Genomic DNA, 21,779 nt, shown 5'->3' with positions numbered 1-21,779 from the left:
CCGCCTTCTGTTCTCTATCTACACTCACTCCCTTGGTAAAATCATTTGCTCCCACGGCTTCAACTATCATCTCCATGCTGATGACACCCAAATCTACATCTCGGCCCCTGCTCTCTCTCCCTCCCTTCAGGCTTGTTTCTACTCCTGCCTTCAGAACATCTTCATCTGGATTTCTGCCCGCCATCTAAAACTCATTATGTCCAAGACTGAACTCCTTATCTTCCCTCCCAAACCCTGCCCTCTCCCTGACTTTCCCGTCACTGTAGACGGCACTACCATCCTTCCCATCTCACAAGCCCGCAACCTTGGTGTCATCCTCAACTCCGCTCTCTCGCTTACCCCTCACATCCAATCCATCACCAAATCCTGCCGGTCTCACCTCCACATCATCGCCATGATCGCGCCCTTTCCTCTCCATCCAAACCATTACCTTGCTGTTTCAGTCTCTCATCTTATCCCTACTGGATTACTGCGTTAGCCTCCTCTCTGATCTCCCATCCTCTTGTCTCTCCCTGCGTCAGTCTATACTTCATGCTGCTGCTCGGATCACCTTTGTGTAGAAACGCTCTGGGCATGTTACTCCCCTCCTCAAAAATCTCCAGTGGCTGCCTGTCAACCTACACAGCAAGCAAAAACTCCTCAATCTCGGCTTCAAGGCTCTCCATCACCTCACCCCACCCTACCTCACCTCCCTTCTGTCCTTCCACAGCCCAGTCTTCACTCTCCGCCCCTCTGCCGCTAATCTCCTCACTGTACCTCGTTCTCGCCTGTCCCACCGTTGACCCCCAGCCCCCTCCTCCCCCTGGCCTGGAATGCCCTTCCTCCACACATCCGCCAAGCTAGCTCTCTTCCTCCCTTCGAAGCCCTACTGAGAGCTAATCTCCTCCAAGAACCCTTCCCAACTGCGCCCCCTTTTTCCTCTCCACCTCCCCACCCCCTCCCTATCTCCTTCCCCTCCCCACAGTACTTGCATATATTTGTACAGATTTATTACTCTATTTTACTTGTACATATTTACTATCCTACTTATTTTGTTAATGATGTGCATTTAGCTTTAATTCCCTTTGTTCTGACGACTTGACACCTGTTCACAGATTTTGTTTTGTTGTCCGTCTCCCACTTCTAGATTGTGAGTACGTGGTTGGGGAGGGACTGTCTCTACATGTTGCCAAATTGTACTTCCCAGGCCCTTAGTACAGTGCGCTACACACAGGAAGCGCTCAATAAATACGATTGAATGAATAAATGAATGACTCCCTGCACAGGAAGAGTTAAGACTCCAGTTTAGAGACACTGCTGTTAGGGGTGAAGGAGTAAGACTAAGTCAATCAATTATATTTACTGAGTACCTACAGAGTTCACGGTATTAGTACATATGATCACTGCCCCCAGAGAACTTCTATGCTATTGGAAGCACCAAGCTTTGAACTGTGTAGAAACAGGCTGCTATTTTCAAGACACCAGTCCTCGGATTTGGAGGACCTGGGTTCTAAGCCCAAATTTTGCACTTGCTGGCTGCATAGCTATTGGAAAGTGACTTAATTTCTCTACACCTCTGTTTTCTCAATAGTAAAATTAGGATTCGATACCTGTTTTCCCGCCTACTTGGTCTGTGAATCCCTTCTGGGACACAGACTGTGTTGATTGTCCGGAATCTCCCCCAGCACTTAATACTTTTGCTGGAACGTAGTAAGCACTTAATAAATATCAGGAGTATTATTTTTGATTAAGGAGACTGAAACTAAAATAAATAGTGGGTAGGAGAGGTCGCAGAACATTAAGATATGTACATGACTATTGCGAATTTTTTTCGGTGGTTTTATAGTTAAACGAGAAGTGCCTTTATATATTAATTCTTCCATTTAGTGGACAGAGAATGAGCCTGGTAGACAGAAGGACCTGGATTTTAATCCTGTCTGCTGTGTGACCTGAGCTAGTCACTTACCTTCTCTGTGCCTCAGTTACCTCATCTTAAATTGGGGGTTACAACAGTCAGCACCCTATGGGGCATGGAGTATATCCAACCTGATCAGCTTGTATCCACTCTAGTGCTTAGTACACTACCTGGCATATAAGCCCTTAGAGATACCATAAAACAAACACCAAAAATGAAACCCACATACACACCAAACTGATTTCATTTGCTCACATATCTGCATTCACACTGGTAGTCACACAAACACAAACATACCTCATCATTCATCTAGTCCTTTGATAAACCATCGCTCAGCCTACATCGCTACTCTCCTCAACCTCTTCTCACGGCAAGTTGTGTCTTTTCACAATCAACAAAAACTCACAATCGGCACACTATGATTGCACTTCACCCCTTTTCCATCGTTCAGCTCGTCGTTTCAGCTCTCATAGCAACTTTCTAGTTGTTACTCATGATCGACTCTCCCTCTCCATCCTAGCCTGGAACTTCCTCCCTTATCCACTCAAAATCAGAGAGAGCACAGTTCTTTCCGAATTCTGAGCACTGCTAAGATACCCCCTCCTCCAACCAGCTTCCTCGATTCATTTTCCAGCTCTCTAAGCCTACTCCACCTAACTCAAGCGCGAATCAACTCATTTCCATCCTCATTTAGTGCAAAACCCATGGGCCCAGTAGTTCTCTTCTTGACTCTGAAATCCTTGAGGGCAGCATACACATCTACCAGCTCTATTCTATTGTACTCTCCCAGGAACAGCTTAGAGGGAGTCAGAGGACTTGAGTGCAAATCCTTCCTCTGTCCCTTTAGGACCTTGGTCAAGTCACTTAACTTCTCTGGGCCTCAGTTTCCTCATCTGTAAAATGGCATGCAATAATTGCATATTCATCTTTCCAGTCTTTCTTTCCTTCTAGAAGGGGTGGGGAATGTTTCTGTTATGGTGTTCTAAAGTGGATAGAATCAGACTCCCCTGGGAGTCAGAAGGTGTCAGAAGGACCTGGGTTCTAATTCTGGCTCTGCCTCATGTCTGCTATGTGACCATGGGCAAGTCATTTAACTTCTCTGAGCCTCAGTTACCTCATCTGTAAAATGGGGGTTAAGACTGTGAACCCCATGTGGAACCACGACTTCATCCAAACTGGTTAACTTATATCTACCCCAACGCTTCAGACAGTGTTTGAAACAGAGTAAGAGCTTAACAAGTACTGCTGTTATTATTGTTATTATTACTCTCCCAAGGGCTTAGTGCACACAGTAAGCACTCAAAAAATATGATTCAAGATTTATTCATTGATAGTAAATGATATTGTGTCAGTCTAGCCCGGTAGACTCGAAAGTTCTTGAGGGCAAGGATCACACCCTTTCCCACTATTTGTATCATTCTAACATTTGGGAATAATTCTTACAAGGAGGAATTTCTGATAGTGCTGGTGGCTGACCAAAGCTGGTCACACTCTCTCAGCCCTACTTCTCATTTACCCACTGCAAGGGATTCTGAGACCCACTGAAGCCCGAAGTGACGGTCTGCGACACTGTGCTGGGGCACCATAGCCTGGTGGGTGGTTGGCATGGTAGCGAGGTTTGAGGAGGAAGGAGGAGATGTGTGTGATGGTGGTCACTGAACTGGAAAACACCACTCCTAAAAGCCCACCTCCCCTGCTAGCTAGTGGCCGCGGCCTTGTTCCGAACCCCAGCTTAGGCCCCAGACTGGCTCCATCTCTTCTATCCTCATCCTCGTCTCCCCCTGCCCCTCCATCCCACTCACCCAGGTCACTCTCACCGGGTCAGCGTGGGGCTGGGGGTCGCTGACCTCTGCAGGGCTGGGCTGGTCTCCTCTTTCCCCTCAGACTCCTTGGTTCAGTCATCGAGGAAGGAACAGAGAGGAGCCCTCGAGCCCTCTCTGTTCTCTTTCAGATCCTGAAAAGCTTTCCAGACAGGGCCCCGTCCCTGTAGATAAAGCAGGAGATGATCTGAGGGGGATCCCTGGAGGATGACTCAGGGCCCTGCCGAGGGATCTCTTGGGCTGGACAAGTCATGCACTCTCTGGTCAACTGCTTCCTGAGGCTCCTGGGAGACGAGAAACCGGTCTCTGCAACATCAGCGGTGGTGCCGGCCCTCGGGGTTGCCGTGGAAACAGTGGCATCCGCATCCCAGCAACCCAACGATTCCTGTTGTCAACGACAGTTTTTAGCCACTGTGATTGGTATCACCTTTGCCTAATAAAAATCCCGAGACATTCAATCTGTCAGTTAACCAGCCAATTGTAACTTTTTCTTATGGTATTTGTGAAGCGCTTACTATATATCAAGCACTATACTAAGTGCTTGTGTAGATACAAGCTAATCAGATTGGACAGAGTCCACGTTCCCCATTGAGCTCATATCTCAAACCCCGTTTTACAGATATGGGAACTGAGGCACAGAGAATATAAACGACCCTGCCCAAGGTCAAACAGCAGACATGTGGTGGAACCTGGATCAGAACCCATGTCCATTTGAATCCCAGGCCCACGCTCTACTCACTAGGCAATGTTGCTTCTTCTGATTTGCCCTGATTGCAAATCTAAGTGCTGTCCATACTGACTATATAAACTGTACTCTTGAATCAAATGTTCATCCTGTTTCTCATCTTTCCCTTCTCTCCTTCCTCCTCTACTTAATTTAGTCTGTGTCTATCTACCCCATTAGATTATAATCTCCTGGAGAGCAGGAACAAGGCAATTTTATCTCTTTTCACCTTTCCTGAGAGCTTACTACACTGCTTTGCATTCAGGATAAGGTCAATAAATACCATTGAGAATAATAGTAATAATTATGGTCTTTGTTAAGCACTTAACTCTGTGCCAAGCACTGTTCTAAGTGTTGGAGTAGATACAGGGTAATCAGATAATCAGATTGGACACAGTCCCTGTCCCACATGGGTCTCACAGTGTCAATCCCCATTTTGCAGATGAGGGAACTGGGGCACAGAGAAGTGAAGTGACTTGACCCATGTCACAAGGCAAATCAAGTAGCAGAACTGAGATTAGAACCGTGACCTCCGACTCTCAAGTCCGTGCTCTTGATCTATGGATGGATGGATGGATGGATGGATGGATGGATGGATGGATGAATAGATGAATGGTTGGAAGAATGGATGGATGGAAAGAAGGAAAAATGGATTGATGAGAAAGGATGTATTTGACAAGACAGATGGAGCTGCAGTCATCCTTTCTTCCCTTCTTCCTTAACGCTGCACATTTCCCAACTTTCATACCCAAGCCCAGAGTGATGCTAGGAAGCATATATATCATTATATTTTCATAGTCATTGCTAATAATGATATCATTAATGTATTTATTGATAGGTTGTGTGCCTAAATTATTTCACCTGCTAGAGTAGAAACAAAACAATCAATACAGGCACAATTCCTGTCCCAAAGAGGTTCAAAGTGTAAGAGGAAGAGAGAGCCTAGAGATATTAAGTCACTGCCTCAAGTTCACACAGCAGGCCAGTAGCAGAGCTGGCATCAGAACTCAAGTCTCAATCAATCAACCATATTTATTGAGCACTTACTCTTGTCCCAACACTGTACTAAGCACTTGGAAAAGTTCAATATAACAGAGTTGGTAAACATGTTCCCTGCCCACCATGGGTTTACAGTCTAGAGCGATTCCCATTCCTTTAGGCCATGATAAAGTTTTAAAAACAAATTATGGCATTTGTTAAGCATTTGCTATGTGCCAAGCACTGTTCTAATCACAGTGGGGTAGATACAATGTAATAAGGTTATCCCATTTGGGGTCCACAGTCTTAATCCCCATTTTACAGATGATGAAATTGAGACACGGAGAAGTTAAGTGGCATCGCCCAAGGTCATACAGAAGACAAGTGGCTAAGAAGGGATTAGAACCGCCCCCAAACTGGATTTACTGTACTAAGCACTTGGGAGAGTTCAGTTTACAAGAGTTGTTAAACACATTCCATGCCCACAGTGAGCTTACAGTATACAGGGAATCCCCTTCCTTTAGGCCATGATGCCTCCCCAAAACTGGATTGTCCGTCCTACTTCAGTCGTAGCCGTCTCCCTCCCAGACTTTAATAATTCATCAACGTCCAGCGTTTACTGTGAACCCAGTAGGACAGCTAAGTATCTGACTAGGACCAAGAACAATTAATAATAATAATAATAACAATAATAATGGGATTTACTAAGCGCTTACTATGTGCAAGCACTGTTCTAAGCGTTGGGGAGTTTACAAGGTGATCGGGTTCTCCCACGGGTGGCTCACAGTCTTCATCCCCATTTTACAGATGAGGTCACTGAGGCCCAGAAAAGTCGTGACTTGCCCAAAGTCACACAGCTGACAATTAGCGGAGTCTGGATTTGAACCCATAACCTCTGACCCCAAAGCCTGGACTCTTTCCACTGAGCCACGCTGCTTTACCACCTTGGTTAAGTGGTGGTGTGAGATTATTTTCATGAGGAAGGAGACATTTTGCTCCAGACCAGAGGATCCTGCCCATGGCGGCCTTCATGTTCCGGTTCCTCAGGCTATAGATAAGGGGTTTCAGAGCAGGGGGTACCGTTGCGTAGAAGACGGACACCAGCAGGTCCACGATCAAGGAGGAGGCTGAGGGTGGCTTCATATAGATAAATGCACCCGCAGAGAGGAAAGCAGTGACGACGACAAGGTGGGGCAGGCAGGTGGAGAAGGCTTTTGGCCCAACTCTCGGTGACTGGCATCCTCAGCATGGCCCGGAAGAAATACATCGGGATGTGGAGGCGCCAATCGAGGGTGATGACAGTGACGATAAGGAGATACCCTGTCAGGGCCGCCAGGTAGACCAGAAGGAACAGCGTGGCCTGAACCAGCTGCAGCTCCCGAACCTCCAAGGATCCCAGCAGGAGAAATTCTGTCTTCACGATGACATCGGTCATTTTCCAGGAATTGACGTTGACTGCCTCAGGACATTTAGAAAAGATACGGATGAGAATAATGTTCCAGGGAGAGTGCACAGCAGGGGAGAAACTCTTTGGGTTGGAGGGAATCTCGGAGATTTTTATGGTACGTTTTCACACTCACTATGTTCCAGACAGTGTACTAAACACTAGTCAGGTTGTTCCTCTCCTCCAAACAACCTGCCTTGGTTCAGGACAGCACTGAAACCATTTCTGACTCTCTCTCTTACCTACCCACTTTCTTCTCCCCGTACACCCCAGCTCACACTCTCCAATCCCCCAGACTTTCTTACCGTGTTTCGTTGTGAACTTCCCTGCCTACAGCCCTTGGATTGTACACTACTTCCTGCCTGGTGCGCCCTCCTTCCTTCAAACCTGCCAAGCCTCATTTCTCCACATTTTCAAATCCCTCTTGGACGCCCACCTCACCCAGGAGGATTTTCCAATCAAATTTCGTTTTCCCATCTGTCATTTTAGAACTCAGGCGTTCACAAGCACCTGTAAAACTTTGTTAAAGTATAAGCTACTCATTTGCAAAAATATATCGTGTCCTTCTGTTGTACTTCAATTTGATTGACTTAGTACTTAAATATTGAAGTACATAAAACAATTTCCTTTCCTCTCCATCCAAACTGCTACCAAATTAATCCAATCGCTTATCCTGTCCCACCTTGATGATTGCATCAGGCTCCTTGCTGGCCTCCCTCTCTCCTTTCTCCCTCCATTCCAGTCCATGCTTCACTCTGCTGCCCGGATCCTTTTACTGCAAAAACGGTCAGGCCACGTTTCCCCACTCCTCAGGAACCTCCGGTGGTTTCTGATCCACCTTCATATTCATTCATTCAATCGTATTTATTGAGCGCTTACTGTGTGCAGAGCACTGTACTAAGGGCTTGGGAAGTACAAGTTGGCAATATATAGAGACGGTTCATACCCAACAACGGGTTCACAGTCTAGAAGGGGGAGAATAAAGCAGAAGCTCTTTTCATTGGTTTTCAAGCATTCAGTCAACTGGCGCCCTCCTACTTGAACTCACTGATGCAACCCAGCTTGCACACCTCACTCCTCTAGTGCTAACTTACTTACTGTACCACGATTTAGTCTATCTCACTGCCGACCCGTCACCCACATCCTGTCTCTGAGCTGGAGTGCCCTCCGTCTTCATATCTGATGAATGATCACTCTCCCCACCTTCAAAGCCTCATTTAAGGCACAACTCCTCCAAAACGCCTTCCCCGAATAAGCCCTGAATTCCTTTTCTCCCACTCCCTTCTGTGCCATCTGGTTTGCTCCCTTCTTTCATCCAGCCCCATAGGACCCTTACCCATACCCATTATTTATTTACATTAATGTCTGTCTCACGCTCTAGCCTGTAAGCTCGTTGTGGACAGGGAATGCATCTTTATCTTGTATAATTATACACTTCTAAGCACCTAGTATAGTGTTCTGCACACAGTAAGCACTCAATTAATACAATTGACCAACTGACTGACTGATTATCTTGAATCTACTCTAGCACTTAGTACAATGACTGGTACATACTAAGCACTTAACAAATTCCAGAAAAAGGAAGACATGCACATTCTGGTCTCAGGGAGTTTACAATTTAGTGAGGAGAGTAGACACCAGTGATTCTCATCAGAGAACGTAAGTATTTTACAGGGAGGTGTACCGATAATAATAATAATGATGGCATTTATTAAGCGCTTCCTATGTGCAAAGCACTGTTCTAAGAGCTGGGGAGGTTTAAAGATGATCAGGGTGTCCCACGGGGGGTTCACAGTCCTCAATCCCCATTTTACACATTAGGTAACTGAGGAATAGAGAAGTTAAGTGACTTGCCCAAAGTCACACAGCTGGCAATTGGCGGAGCGGGGATTTGAACCCATGACCTCTGACTCCAAAGCCCATGTTTTTTTCCACCAATGCCAGGATGAAGTAGATCCATTACTAACTGAATATACAATTGTTAATCAATAATAGGTAATAATTGGGAGTGTAAAAGCATACATTGGGATGAAGGGTAAATGTTGATCTGATACAGGTGAACTAGATGAAGGGTAAATTTTGATCTGATACAGTTGAACTGCTGTGAATTTCTTGGGGCAGACTTCCAGGAATTGGGGAAATGGCAACTGTGTCTCTTGGGTCTTGGTACCCCCTTCTACACCCCCTTTTTTCTGTCTCTGCTCATCCGACCTCATCAAATAATCAGTCAATCAATCCATGGTCTTTACTGAGCGATTTCTGTGTGCAGAGCACTGTACTAAGTGCCTGGGATTGTACAGTAATACAGAGCTGGTAGACAGGTCTTCTGTCCACAATGAGCTTACAAGGTAGAGGATAGCGACATTAATCAATCGATCACTCAATCAATAAATGGCATTTATTGAGCACTTTCCATGTACAGAGCACTGTAGTAGGTCTTTGGGAGAGTGCAGTATATCTGAGTTGGCAGACACATTCCCTGGCCACAGTGAACGCTTAGAACAGTGTTTTGCACGTAGTAAGCGCTTAATAAATGCCATCATTATTATTTTTCATGAGTTTACAATCTAGAGGAGGATACACATATTAATCAATCAGACAATTTACCAATGGTATTTATTGAGCACTTACTCTGTGTGGAACACTGTACAAAGCAATCGATCAATCAATGGTATTTATTGAGTACTTACTATGTGCAGAGCACTGTAGTAAGCATTTAGGAAAGTACAATATATCTGAGTTGGTAGACATATTCCCTGCTCACAGTAAGTTTACGAGTCTAGAGAAGCAGCGTATCTCAGCGGAAAGAGCACGGGCTTGGGAGTCAGAGGGCATGGGTTCAAATCCCAGCTCCTCCGCTTGTCAGCTGTGTGACTTTGGTCAAGTCACTTAACTTCTCTGTGCCTCAGTTGCCTCATCTGTAAAATCTGGATTAATTTTGTGAGCCCCACATCTGACAACCTGATGAGCTTGCATCCTCCCCAGCGCTTGAACAGTGCTTTGCACATAGTAAGCGTTTAACAAATACCAAAATTATTGTTATATTATTAGACGAGTATACTTACAAATCTAGAGAATGATACAGATATTAATCAATCAGTCTATCAATCAATGGTATTTATTGAGCACTTACTCTGTGTGGAGCACTGTCTAAAGCAATCAATCAAGCAGTGGTATTTATTGAGTGCTTATTATGTGCTGATCATAGTACTAACTTCTTGGGAGAGTACAGTACAATAAAGATGGTAGACATGTTCCCTGCCTACATGAAGCTTACAACCTACAGAGGTACCTTGCATTTCTCCCATGAAAATCTAACATAAATCAAGGAAAGATCTCTAAATCCTGAACATGAAGAAGGACCTTCTCAATCAATCAATCAATCAATCGTATTTATTGAGCGCTTACTATGTGCAGAGCACTGTACTAAGCGCTTGGGAAGTGCAAATTGGCATCACATAGAGACAGTCCCTACCCAACAGTGGGCTCACAGTCTAAAAGGGGGAGACAGAGAACAGAACCAAACATACCAACAAAATAAAATAAGTAGGATAGAAATGTACAAGTAAAATAAATAAATAAGTAAATAAATAGAGTAATAAATATGTACAACCATATATACATATATGCAGGTGCTGTGGGGAAGGGCAGGAGGTAAAACGGGGGGATGGAGAGGGGGAGAGGAAAGAAGGGGCTCAGTCTGGGAAGGCCTCTTGGAGGAGGTGAGCTCTCAGCAGGGCCTTGAAGGGAGGAAGAGAGCTAGCTTGGCAGATGGGCAGAGGGAGGGCATTCCAGGCCCGGGGGATGACGTGGGCCGGGGGTCGATGGCGGGACAGGCGAGAGCGAGGTACAGTGAGGAGATTAGTGGTGGAGGAGCGGAGGGCCACAGCCACAGCAGCACACATAGGAAAATCTTCCCTGTCGGAACTCTGTCTTTAGACCCGAATGATGGCTGTAAATCTGGACAAATCCTTGAACAATCCCTCTTACAACGGCTGGGAATAGTGGCACGAAGAAACAGACATTTTATGCCAGAGAGGGAACTGGGAGAGTGTGCCCTTTAGGACCTTCCCGAGGGCAGATTTCACATCTTTATTCTTCAGGCTGTAGATGAGGGGGTTGAGGGCGGGGGACACCACGGTGTAAGTAGAACGTGGACGCCACAGGTCCAGCGTCGAGGGGGAGTCCGAGGGCGGTTTGAAATAGGCGAAAGTCCCGGTCGAGAAAAATAAACAGTGACGACAATGAGGTGAAGTAGGCTGGTGGAGAAGACTTTGGCCCGGCCTTCAGTGGCCGTCATCCTCAGCACGGCCCAGAACATGCGGATGTAAGAGATGACGATGGGCACGAAACAGAAGACGGCTAACGCTACCCCTCTGGTCATGCTCATGACCATGACAACGTAGTCCTCTGAGCAGGAGATAATCAGCAAGAGCGGGGACGTCACAAAATAACTGGGGGACAACGCTGGACCTGCAGAAGGACATGGCGAAGGGCGAAGCTGGAAACAAGACCCCAATCAGTCCTCCGCTGAGCCATGAGGCGGCGGCCATCTTCCCACAGGCCTCTCCGTCCATGAGGACGTCGTGGCGCAGGGGGAGGCAGATGGCGGTGTAGCGGTCGTAGGACATCCCTGTGAGAATGAAATACTCAGACCCCACAGAAAAAAATCCACAGAAAGAGCTGAGCGACGCAGCTTAGGTAGGAGATGGAGTTAGTATTGCTCAGGGAGTTGTGGATGGACTTGGGGAGGATGACATAGTTGAGGTAGAGGTCGAGGCCAGATAAGGTAACTGACAGGTGCCTGAGGAAGAAGTACGTGGAGGTGTGGAAGTGCCGGTCGAGGGTGGTGACGGCGACGATGAGGACATTCCCCATCAGGGCCGCCAGATAGACCAGGAGGAACAGCGCAGCATGGACCAACTGCAGCTCCCGGGCTTCCGAGAATGCCAGCAGCAGGAATTCTGTATTCACAGTAACATTGGTCACTTTCTGGGAATTGACACTGACTGCTATTTAGAAGCAGCAGAGAAGCAGAGAAGCAGCGTGGCTCAGTGGAAAGTGCCCGGGCTTTGGAGTCAGAGGTCATGGGTTCCAATCCCGGCTTCGCCACTTCTTAGCTGTGTGCCTTTGGGCAAGTCACTTCAATTCTCTGGACCTGAGTTCCCTCATCTGGAAAATGAGGATGAAGACTGTGAGCCCCACGTGGGACAACCTGATTACCTTTCAACCTCCACAGTGCTTAGAACAGTGCTTTGCACATAGTAAGCGCTTAGTAAATGCCACATTATCAATGGTATTTCGAAAAGAGATGTAGATTCGAATAGGGGCAAGAACAATTATCCAGAGAAAAGTGCACAGATGAGAAAATCTTTGGGTTGGAGGGAAATCTCAGATTTTGGGTTTTTATGGTATTTGTTAGGTTCATGCTACATATCAAGCACTGTATTAAGCGCTAGGATAGCTACATGCTAATCACGGTGTTCACATCCCTCAGTTTACCTACCTCTGTTCAGGCCAGCACAGAAACCATTCCTGACTCCTAGGTGTCTATTCCATTGGCAAATATCTGCAAGGATTGTCGTCACTTAATTACATATCATTTGAGAAGCAGCACAGACTAGTGGAAAGAGCTCAGACCTAGGAATCAGTGGAGCTGGCTTTTAGTCCCTGTTCTGCCTACCTGCTGTGTGACCTTGGTCATGTCACTTCACTTCTCTGGGCCTCAGTTCCCACATTTGCAAAATGGGGATTCAGTACCTGTTCTCCCTCTTATTTAGACTGGGATCTCTATGAAGAGCCTGATTAACTTGTATCTATCCCAGCACTCAATACAGTGCTTACCACGTAGTGAATGCTTAACAAATACCATTATTATTGTTATTATTATCATTATTATGAACTAGTCACATCCCTTCCTATCCTTTCATGCCTATTCAATAGCTCCTTTACCTTTCTTATCTATTCGCCTCACTTTCTATTCCCCAACATATTCTTTTAATTCATTCCTGGCCAATCTTCTAGCTCTGCCTCATTCTCATTACTCCCACGCCTCTCCCCTCTCTCGGTCTGTTCCCCCAATTTAGAACTCTCACCCCTTCAAATAATAGTTAGGGTATGTGCTAAGCGCTTACTATGTGTGAGTCACTGTACTAAGCAATGGAGTGGATACAAGCAAATCGGGTTGGTCTCACGCAGGTCTCACAGTCTCAACCTCCATCCCAGAGAAGTGAAGTGACTTGCCCAGGATCACACAGCAGACAAGTAACAGAGCCGGGATTAGGACCTTCTGACTCCCCGACTTGTGGTTTATCCACTCCACCATGATGCTCCTCTTGACAGAACACAATCCTTCCACGTTCCAATTTCCACACAAGAGCCCCTCTCCTCCAATGAGCTTTTCACATTTAACTCTCAGGCAGACAAACCCATCCACCATCTCTACCCATCATGGACCTTCTGATACTCCTCTTAGGTATGTATATTGTTTTACACCATTGCTCAGCCACCTTTCTAGATTGCTGTGCTGTAAATTTTTCTAAGTCTATCTCCCCTTTCCTTTATTTTTATTAATGTCTGCCTCCCCCTTTTGACTGTAAGTTTGTGAGCAGGGAGCAAGCCTAGCAGTTCTGCTCTATTGTATTCTCCCAAGTGCATAGAACAGTGTTCTGCACCCAGGCAGCGCTGATTGATTGATCAGAGTCTAAGCTCTTTGTGGGCAGGGAATGTATCGTTACTGGTCTCATGCTTCCCATAGTCCAACACTTAATTATGACTTCTTCCTTATCCCTTAACCTGTCTCAAATCAGAAGACAACATTAATCAATCAGTGATAATTATTGAGCATGTACAGTGCAGGGCACTGTACTAAGCACTTGGGAGATTACAATATAACATGGTTGGCCGAGCCCTGCCCTCATTCAAACAATTAATCAATAAGTGGTATTTACTGAGTGCCTACTGTGTGCAGAGCACTGAACTAAGTGGCTGGGAGAATACAATACAACGGAGTTGGTAGACACGTTCCCTACAAACATTCAATCAGTCGATAGAACTTATTGTGTGCATACTGTGCGCAGAGCACTGTACTAAGTCCTTGGGAAAGAACAAGGTAACAGAATTGGTAGATTTTTCCCTATCCATAGTAAGCAATAAGCTCACCCACAGTAAGCTCTCAGCCTAGTGACCAGTTTAACTTATTGGTCTAGAGACCAGTTTAACTTATTTCTAACCCTCACCTTATGCTCAAACCTGCTTCTTTTCCTTAATTTGCAATTGGCAAATCAGTAAGATACCTATAGTATTTTATAAGCACGATAATAAAATAGTTATTAATATATGATATAGAAAATATCTTAGATAATATAATACATAATATAATAACAATAATAACAATGATTATGGTATTTGTTTAGCACATACTATTTGTCAAACATTATACTATATCCTGTAGTACATACAAGATAATTAGGTCCTTTTTAGGCCCCCACTCTCAGTCTCAGTCTCCTACTCTATCCTAATCCTCCTCGACCTCTCAGCTGCCTTCGACACTGTGGTTCACCCTCTTCTCCTCAACACGCTATCCAACCTTGGCTCCACAGACCCCATCCTCTCCTGATTCCCCTATTATCTCCCTAGCCGTTCATTCTCAGTTTCTTTGCGGGCTCTTCCTCCCCTTCCCATCCCCTTACGGTAGCAGCTTCTCAAGGTTCAGTTCTTGGTAATCAATCAATCAATCGTACTTATTGAGCGCTTACTGTGTGCAGACCACAGTACTAAGCGCTTGGGAACTACAAGTTGGCAACATATATAGACAGTCCCAACCCAACAGTGGGCTCACAGTCTAGAAGTGGGATACAGAGAACAAAACCAAACATATTAACAAAATAAAATAGAATAGATATGTACAAGTAAAATAAATAAATAAATAAATAAAGTAATAAATATGTACAAACATATATACATGCATACAGGTGCTGTGGGGTAGGGAAGGAGGTAAGACGGGGGAGATGGAAAGGGGGACGAGGTGGAGAGGAAGGGAGGGGTTCAGTCTGGGAAGGCCTCCTGGAGCAGGTGAGCTCTCAGTAGGGATTTGAAGGGAGGAAGAGAGCTAGCTTGGCGGGTGGGCAGAGGGAGGGCATTCCAGGCCCGGGGGATGACGTGGGCCGGGGGTCGATGGCGGGACAGGAGAGAACGAGGTACGGTGAGGAGATTAGCGGCAGAGGAGCGGAGGGGGCGGGCTGGGCTGTAGAAGGAGAGAAGGGAGGTGAGGTAGGAGGGGGCGAGGTGATGGAGAGCCTTGAAGCCCAGGGTGAGGAGTTTCTGCCTGATGCGCAGATTGATTGGTAGCCACTGGATATTTTTGAGGAGGGGAATAACATGCCCAGAGCGTTTCTGGACAAAGACAATCCGGGCAGCAGCATGAAGTATGGATTGAAGTGGGGAGAGACACGAGGTTGGGAGATCAGAGAGAAGGCTGATGCAGTAGTCCAGACGGGATAGGATGAGAGCTTGAACGAGCAGGGTAGCGGTTTGGATGGAGAAGAAAGGGCGGATCTTGGCAATGTTGCGGAGCTGAGACCGGCAGGTTTTGGTGACGGCTTGGATGTGAGGGGTGAACGAGAGTGTGGAGTCGAGGATGACACCAAGCTTGCGGGCTTGTGAGACGGGAAGAATGGTAGTGCCGTCAACAGTGATGGGAAAGTCAGGGAGAGGGCAGGTTTGGGAGGGAAGACAAGGAGTTCAGTTTTGGACATGTTGAGTTTTAGGTGGCGGGCAGACATCCAGATGGAGATGTCCTGAAGGCAGGAGGAGATGCGAGCCTGGAGGGAGGGGTAGAGAGCAGAGGCAGAGATGTAGATCTGGGTGTCATCAGCGTAGAGATGATAGTTGAAGCCGTGGGAGCGAATGAGGTCACCAAGGGAGTGAGTGTAGATCGAGAACAGAAGGGGACCAAGAACTGAACCTTGGGGAATCCCCACAGTAAGGGGATGGGAGGGGGAGGAGGAGCCTGCAAAAGAGACGGAGAATGAACGACCGGAGAGATAAGGGGAGAACCAGGAGAGGACGGAGTCTGTGAAGCCAAGGTTGGATAGCGTGTTGAGGAGAAGGGGGTGGTCCACAGTGTCGAAGGCAGCAGAGAGGTCGAGGAGGATTAGGATAGAGTATGAGCCGTTGGATTTGGCAAGCCGGAGGTCATTGGTGACCTTTGAGAGGGAGGATTCCGTGGAATGTAGGGGACGGAAGCCAGACCGGAGGGGGTCGAGGACACAGTTGGTGTTGAGGAATTCGAGGCAGCGCGTTTAGACAACTCGTTCAAAGAGTTTGGAAAGGAATGGTAGGAGGGATATGGGGCGATAACTAGAACTCCACATAGGATGCACTGCTACATGTAAGGCACATCTCCTCCAAGAAGACTTCTCCAGGTAAGCCCTGATTTCCTCTTCTCCCAACACTTTCTGCATCACCCTGATTTGCTACTTTTCACCTGCCAGTCCCAGAACATATATGTACATATCTGTACTATATTCATTGATATTAATGTCTGTCTCGCCGTCTAGACTGTAATTTCGCTTTGGGAGGAAATGAGTATTTTATATTATACTCTCCCAAATCCTTAGTACAGAAGACTCCCCCCCCCCCCCATCTCTGCCAATGGCCTGCTGTGTTATCTCGGGAAAGCCGCTGAATCTTTCTGTGCTCCAGTTTCTTCATCTGCTATGTGCTTAGTACAGCGTCTAGTATCGGTTAAATGCTCAACAGATAAAATTGATTGATCAATTATTCTGCAGTTTTCATTCAAGCACCATAGCTTTCGGCAAGCATCGTGGCCTAGTGGATAGAGCACGGGCCTCTAAGTCAGAAGGACCTGGCTTCTACTTTCGGATCTACCATGTGTCTTCTGTGTGACCTTGGGAAAGTCACTTCACTTCTCTGACCCTCAGGTGCCTTATTTGCAAAATGGGGAATAAGAGTGTGAGCTCCATGTGGAACAGGAACTGTGTCCAACCTGATTAGTTTGCATATGCCCCGGAGCTTAGATCAATGCTTGGTCCATAGTAATACTATTGTTATTATTCTCTGTGTTTTACCTCATGTGTTTACTGGAACCTTGGTTTCTTTCATACGCTGTGGGCGGAGATACAACAATCCATTATATCGTAAACTCTTCGAAGGCAAGGATTTCATTTTTGCTCTCCCTCTGTCTTAGACTGTAAGCCTCAGGCAGACCAGAGACTGTGTCCAACATAGCTATCCCAGTGCGTGGTATACAGTAGGAGCGAAATGGGAATTCAACATCAGTTCTCCCTCCTACTGAGACTTGGGGCCCTAAAAGGGACCTGATTATCTTGTATGTACCCCAGGACCTAGTATAATGGTGGACACATAGTATGCGATTAACAAATACCACAATAATTGTTATTATATTATCTATATCATATATTGATATATCTATTCTTATTATAGTGCTTATAAAGTACTCTAGGTATCTTACTGATTTACGAATTGTAAAGTAAGGAAAAGGGGCAGGTGAGGGATAAAAATAAGTTAAAATGCTCTCTAGACTGAGAGATCACTGTGAGTAGGGAAAACATCTACCAGTTCTGTTGCATTGTCCTCTACCAAGGGCTGAGTACAGTGCTCTACACACAGTACGCACTCAATAAACACTAACGACTGATTGAATATGGGTAGGGAACGCGTGTATCAGCTTCGTTGTATTTTCAAGCCACTTAGTTCAGTGCTCTGCACACAGTAAGCACTCAGTACATACCATTGATTGACTAATTGTTTGAATGTGGGCAGGGAAGTTCTCTGCCAACCATGTTGTATTGTACCCTCCCAAGTGCTAAATACAGTGCTCTGCACTGTAAATGTTCAATAATTATCACAGATTGATTAATGTTGTCTTCTGGTTTGAGACAGGTTTAGGGATAAGGAAGAAGTCATAATTAAGTGATGGCTTATGAGAAGCATTAGACCAGTAATGGCACATTCCCTACCCACAAAGAGCTTAGACTGATCAATCAATCAATCAATCAATGATATTTATTGAGCGTTGTCTGGGTGCAGAACACTGTTCTAAAAACTTGGGAGAATACAGTACAGCAGAGCTGGAAGTCATGTTCCTTGATCGCAAACTTATGGTCAAAAGGGGGAGGCAGACATTAATAAAAATAAAGGAAAGGGGAGATAGACTTTGAAGTATTTACAGCACAGCAATCTAGAGAGGTGGCTGTGCAATGGAGTAAAACAATATACATGCCAAAGAGGAGTATCAGAAGGTCCATGATGGGTAGAGATGGTGGATGGGTTTGTCTGCCTGAGAGTTTACTGTGAAAAGCTCATTGGAGGACACGGGCTCTTGTGTGGGAATTGGAACGTGGAAGGATTGTGTTCTGTCAGGAGGAGCATCATGGTAGAGTGGATAAACCACGAGTCGGAGAGTCAGAAGGTCCTAATCCCGGCTCAGCTACTTGTCTGCTGTGTGACCTTGGGCAACTCACTTCACTTCTCTAGGCCTCAGTTACCTCATCTGGAAAAGGGAGGTTGAGACTGTGAGCCCCGCGTAGAACCAACCCGATTTGCCTGCATCTTCCCCAGTGCTTAGTACAGTGACTCACACATAGTAAGCGCTTAGCCATACCATAATTATTATTTGAAGGGGTGGGAGTTCTAAGATGGGGGAACAGACCGAGAGAGGAGATAAAAGTGGGAGTAATGAGTGCGAGGCAGAGGTAGAAGATTGGCCAGACATTAAAAGAATATGTTGGGGAAGAGAAGGTGAGGTGAATAGATATGAATAGATATGGGCTCAGTCCCAGACTGAGTCCCCTCCTTCCTCTCGCCCTCCTCCCCCTCCCCATCCCCCCGTCTTACCTTCTTCCCCTCCCCACAGCACTTGTATATATGTATATATGTTTGTACGTATTCATTACTCTATTTATTTACTTATTTCATTTGTACATATTTATTCTATTTATTTTATTTTGTTAATATGTTTTGTTTTGTTGTCTGTCTCCCTCTTCTAAACTGTGAGCCCGCTGTTGGGTTGGGACTACGTGGTAAGCACTGTACCAAGTGCAGGGGCAGATACAAGTTCATCAGGCTCCTCATGGACCTCAGAGTCTAAATTGGAGGGAGAACAGGTACTGAATCCCAATTTTGCAAATGTGGGAACTGAGGACCAGAGAAGTGAAGTGACTTGCCCAAGGTCACCCAGTAGGTCAGTGGCAGAGTGGGGATTAAAAGGCAGATCTTCTAATTCCCAGGACCAAGCTTTTTCCATTAGGCTGTGCTGCTTCTCAAAGGATGTGGAATTAAATGACTACAAATCTTGCAGATATTTGCAAATTGATAGCATTTGTTAAGTGCTTACTATGCGCAAAGCACTGTTCTAAGCGCTGCGAGGATACAAGATGATGAGGTTGTCCCACGTGTATCTAAAAGTTTTAATCCCCATATTACAGATGAGGTAACTGAGGCACAGAGAAGTTAAGTGACTTGCTCATGGTCACACCTGACAATTGGTGGAGCCGGGATTTGAACCCATGACCTCTGACTCCAAAGCCCGTGCGCTTTCCATTGAGCCACTCTGCTTCTCATAGAACAGACACCTAGGAGTCAGGAATGGTTTTCTGTGCTGGTCTAAACAGAGGCAGGTAAACTGACGGAGATAAACGTGATTACTTGTAGCTATCCCAGCACTGAATACAGTGCTTGGTACATAGTAAGAGCTTAACAAATGCCATAAAAAACCCAAAATCTGAGATTTCCCTCCTACCCAAAGATTTTCTCCTCTTCTGTGAACTGTTCTCTGGATTATTATTATCGTCCCTATTTGAATCTACTTCTCGTTTTTAAATGTCCTTAGACAGTCAGTGTCAATTCCCAGAAAATGACCAATGTCACTCTGAAGACAGAATTCTTGCTGCCGGGATTTTTGGAAGTTCGGGAGCTGCAGCTTGTCCACGCTGCGCTATTCCTCCTGGTTTACCTGGCGGTCCTGAAGGGAAATCTCCTCATCGTCGCCATCATCGGTCTTGACCGGTGCCTACACACCCCCATGTACTTCTTCCTCAGGCACCTGTCCGTCCTCGACCTCTGCCTCAAGTGTACCATGTCCATCTACAACTCCCTGAGCAATAATAACCCCATCTCCTTCCTATGCTGCATCGCTCAGCTTTTTCTATGGATCTTGTTTATGGGTTTTGAGTATTTCATCCTCATGGTAATGTCCTACGACCGCTACATCGCCATCTGCCTCCCCCTGTGCCAAAACGTCATCATGAACCGAGGGGCCTGTGGGAAGATGGCCGCTGCCTCATGGCTCAGCGGAGGACTGATTGGAGTCTTGTTTTCAGCTTCAACCTTCTCCATGTCCTTCTGCAGGTCCAACGTTGTCCCCCAGTTCTTTTGTGACGTCTCTGCTCTGCTGATGATCTCCTGCTCCGAGGACTACGTTGCTATGGGCGTGAGCATGACCAGAGGGGTATTGTTAGCCATCGTCTGCTTCGTGCCCATCGTCGTCTCTTACAACCACATTTTCTGGGCCGTGCTGAGGATGACGGCCACTGAGGGCCAGGCCAAAGCCTTTTCCATCTGCCTGCCTCAACTCACCGTCGTCGTTGCTTTTTTCTCTACCTGGACTTTCGCCTACCTCAAACCGCTCTCGGACTCCCCCTCAACGCTGGACCTGCTGGCGTCCGTGTTATACACTGTGGTGCCCCCCTCCCTCAAACCCCTTATCTACAGTCTGAAGAATAAAGATATGAAATCTGCCCTCTGGAGGTCCTAAAGAGTACACTCTCGAGTTCCCTTTTTGGCATAAAATGTCTGTTTCTCCGTGCCAATGATCCCAGGAGTTGTCAGGGGAATTGTCCAAGAATTTGTCCGGATTTACAGCCATCCTTCGGATCTAAAGACAGAGTCCTAACAGGGAAGGTTTTCCAAAGTGTGCTGCTGTGGCTGAGAAGGTCCTTCTTCGTGTTCAGGATTTAGGGATCTTTCCTTAATCCCTGTTAGATTTGCATGGGAGAAATGCAAGGTACCCCAGTAGATTGTAAGTGCATGTGGGCAGGGAACATGTCGACGAACTTTGTTGTATTGTACTCTCCCAAGCACTTAGTACCATGCCCTGCACATAGTAAGCACTCAGTAAATACGATTGAATGAATGAATGAATTGGTCGATTGTTTTGTACAGTGCTCCACACAGAGTAAGTGTTCAATAAATACCAATGATGGAATGTCTGATTGATTGATTAAGTAATATCTGTATCCTCTTCTAGACTTGCAAGCTCATTGTGGACAGGGAATGTGTCTGCCAACTCAGTTCATTCATTCATTCATTCAATCGTATTTATTGAGTGCTTACTGTGTGCAGAGCACTGTACTAAACGCTTGGGAAGTACAGGTCGGCAACATATAGAGACGGTCCCTACCCAACAACGGGCTCACAGTCTAGAAGGGGGAGACAGACAACAGAACAAAACATGTAGACAGGTGTCAAAATCGGTAGAACAAATAGCATTAAAGCCATATGTTATACATCATTAACAAAATAAATAGAATAGTAAATATGTACAAGTAAAATAAAAAGAGCAATAAATATGTACAAATATATACAAGTTTTGTGGACAGGGCAAAGAGGCAGGGCGGGGGGGTGGGGAGGAGGAGAGGAAAAAGTGAACTCAGTCTGGGAAGCCCTCCTGGAGGAGGTGAGCCCTCAGTAGGGCTTTGAAGGGCGGAAGAGAGCTACCTTGGTGGATGTGTGGCGGAAGAGCATTCCAGGCCAGAGGAAGGACATGGTCCCGGGGCCGAGGGCGGGACAGGCGAGAACGAGACACAGTGAGGAGGTTAGCGGCAGAGGAGTAGAGGGTACAGGCTAGGCTGTAGAAGGAGAGATGGGAGGTGAGGT

The 21,779-nt window shown here is 46.2% G+C and overlaps 1 protein-coding gene across 1 annotated transcript; it reads left to right on the top strand.

Annotated features, from left to right (window-relative positions):
• The first annotated feature begins 13,323 nt into the window (after positions 1–13,323).
• LOC119927179 (olfactory receptor 14K1-like) lies at positions 13,324–20,658 on the top strand. Its single transcript, XM_038745711.1, has 2 exons — positions 13,324–13,335; positions 20,253–20,658. The coding sequence occupies exon 2, from the start codon at positions 20,299–20,301 to the stop codon at positions 20,656–20,658; it is 360 nt and encodes a 119-aa protein (XP_038601639.1). The 5' UTR covers positions 13,324–13,335; positions 20,253–20,298.
• The last annotated feature ends 1,121 nt before the right edge of the window (positions 20,659–21,779 follow it).

Source organism: Tachyglossus aculeatus, chromosome 4 (assembly GCF_015852505.1).
Source record: "Tachyglossus aculeatus isolate mTacAcu1 chromosome 4, mTacAcu1.pri, whole genome shotgun sequence".
In the NCBI taxonomy this organism is placed as follows: domain Eukaryota; kingdom Metazoa; phylum Chordata; class Mammalia; order Monotremata; family Tachyglossidae; genus Tachyglossus; species Tachyglossus aculeatus.
This window is presented reverse-complemented; position numbering and strand designations above follow the sequence as displayed.

Coding starts and splice junctions, on each gene's coding strand:
- LOC119927179 (XM_038745711.1), top strand. CDS start 20,299: ATGATCTCCTGCTCCGAGGACTACGTTGCTATGGGCGTGAGCATGACC.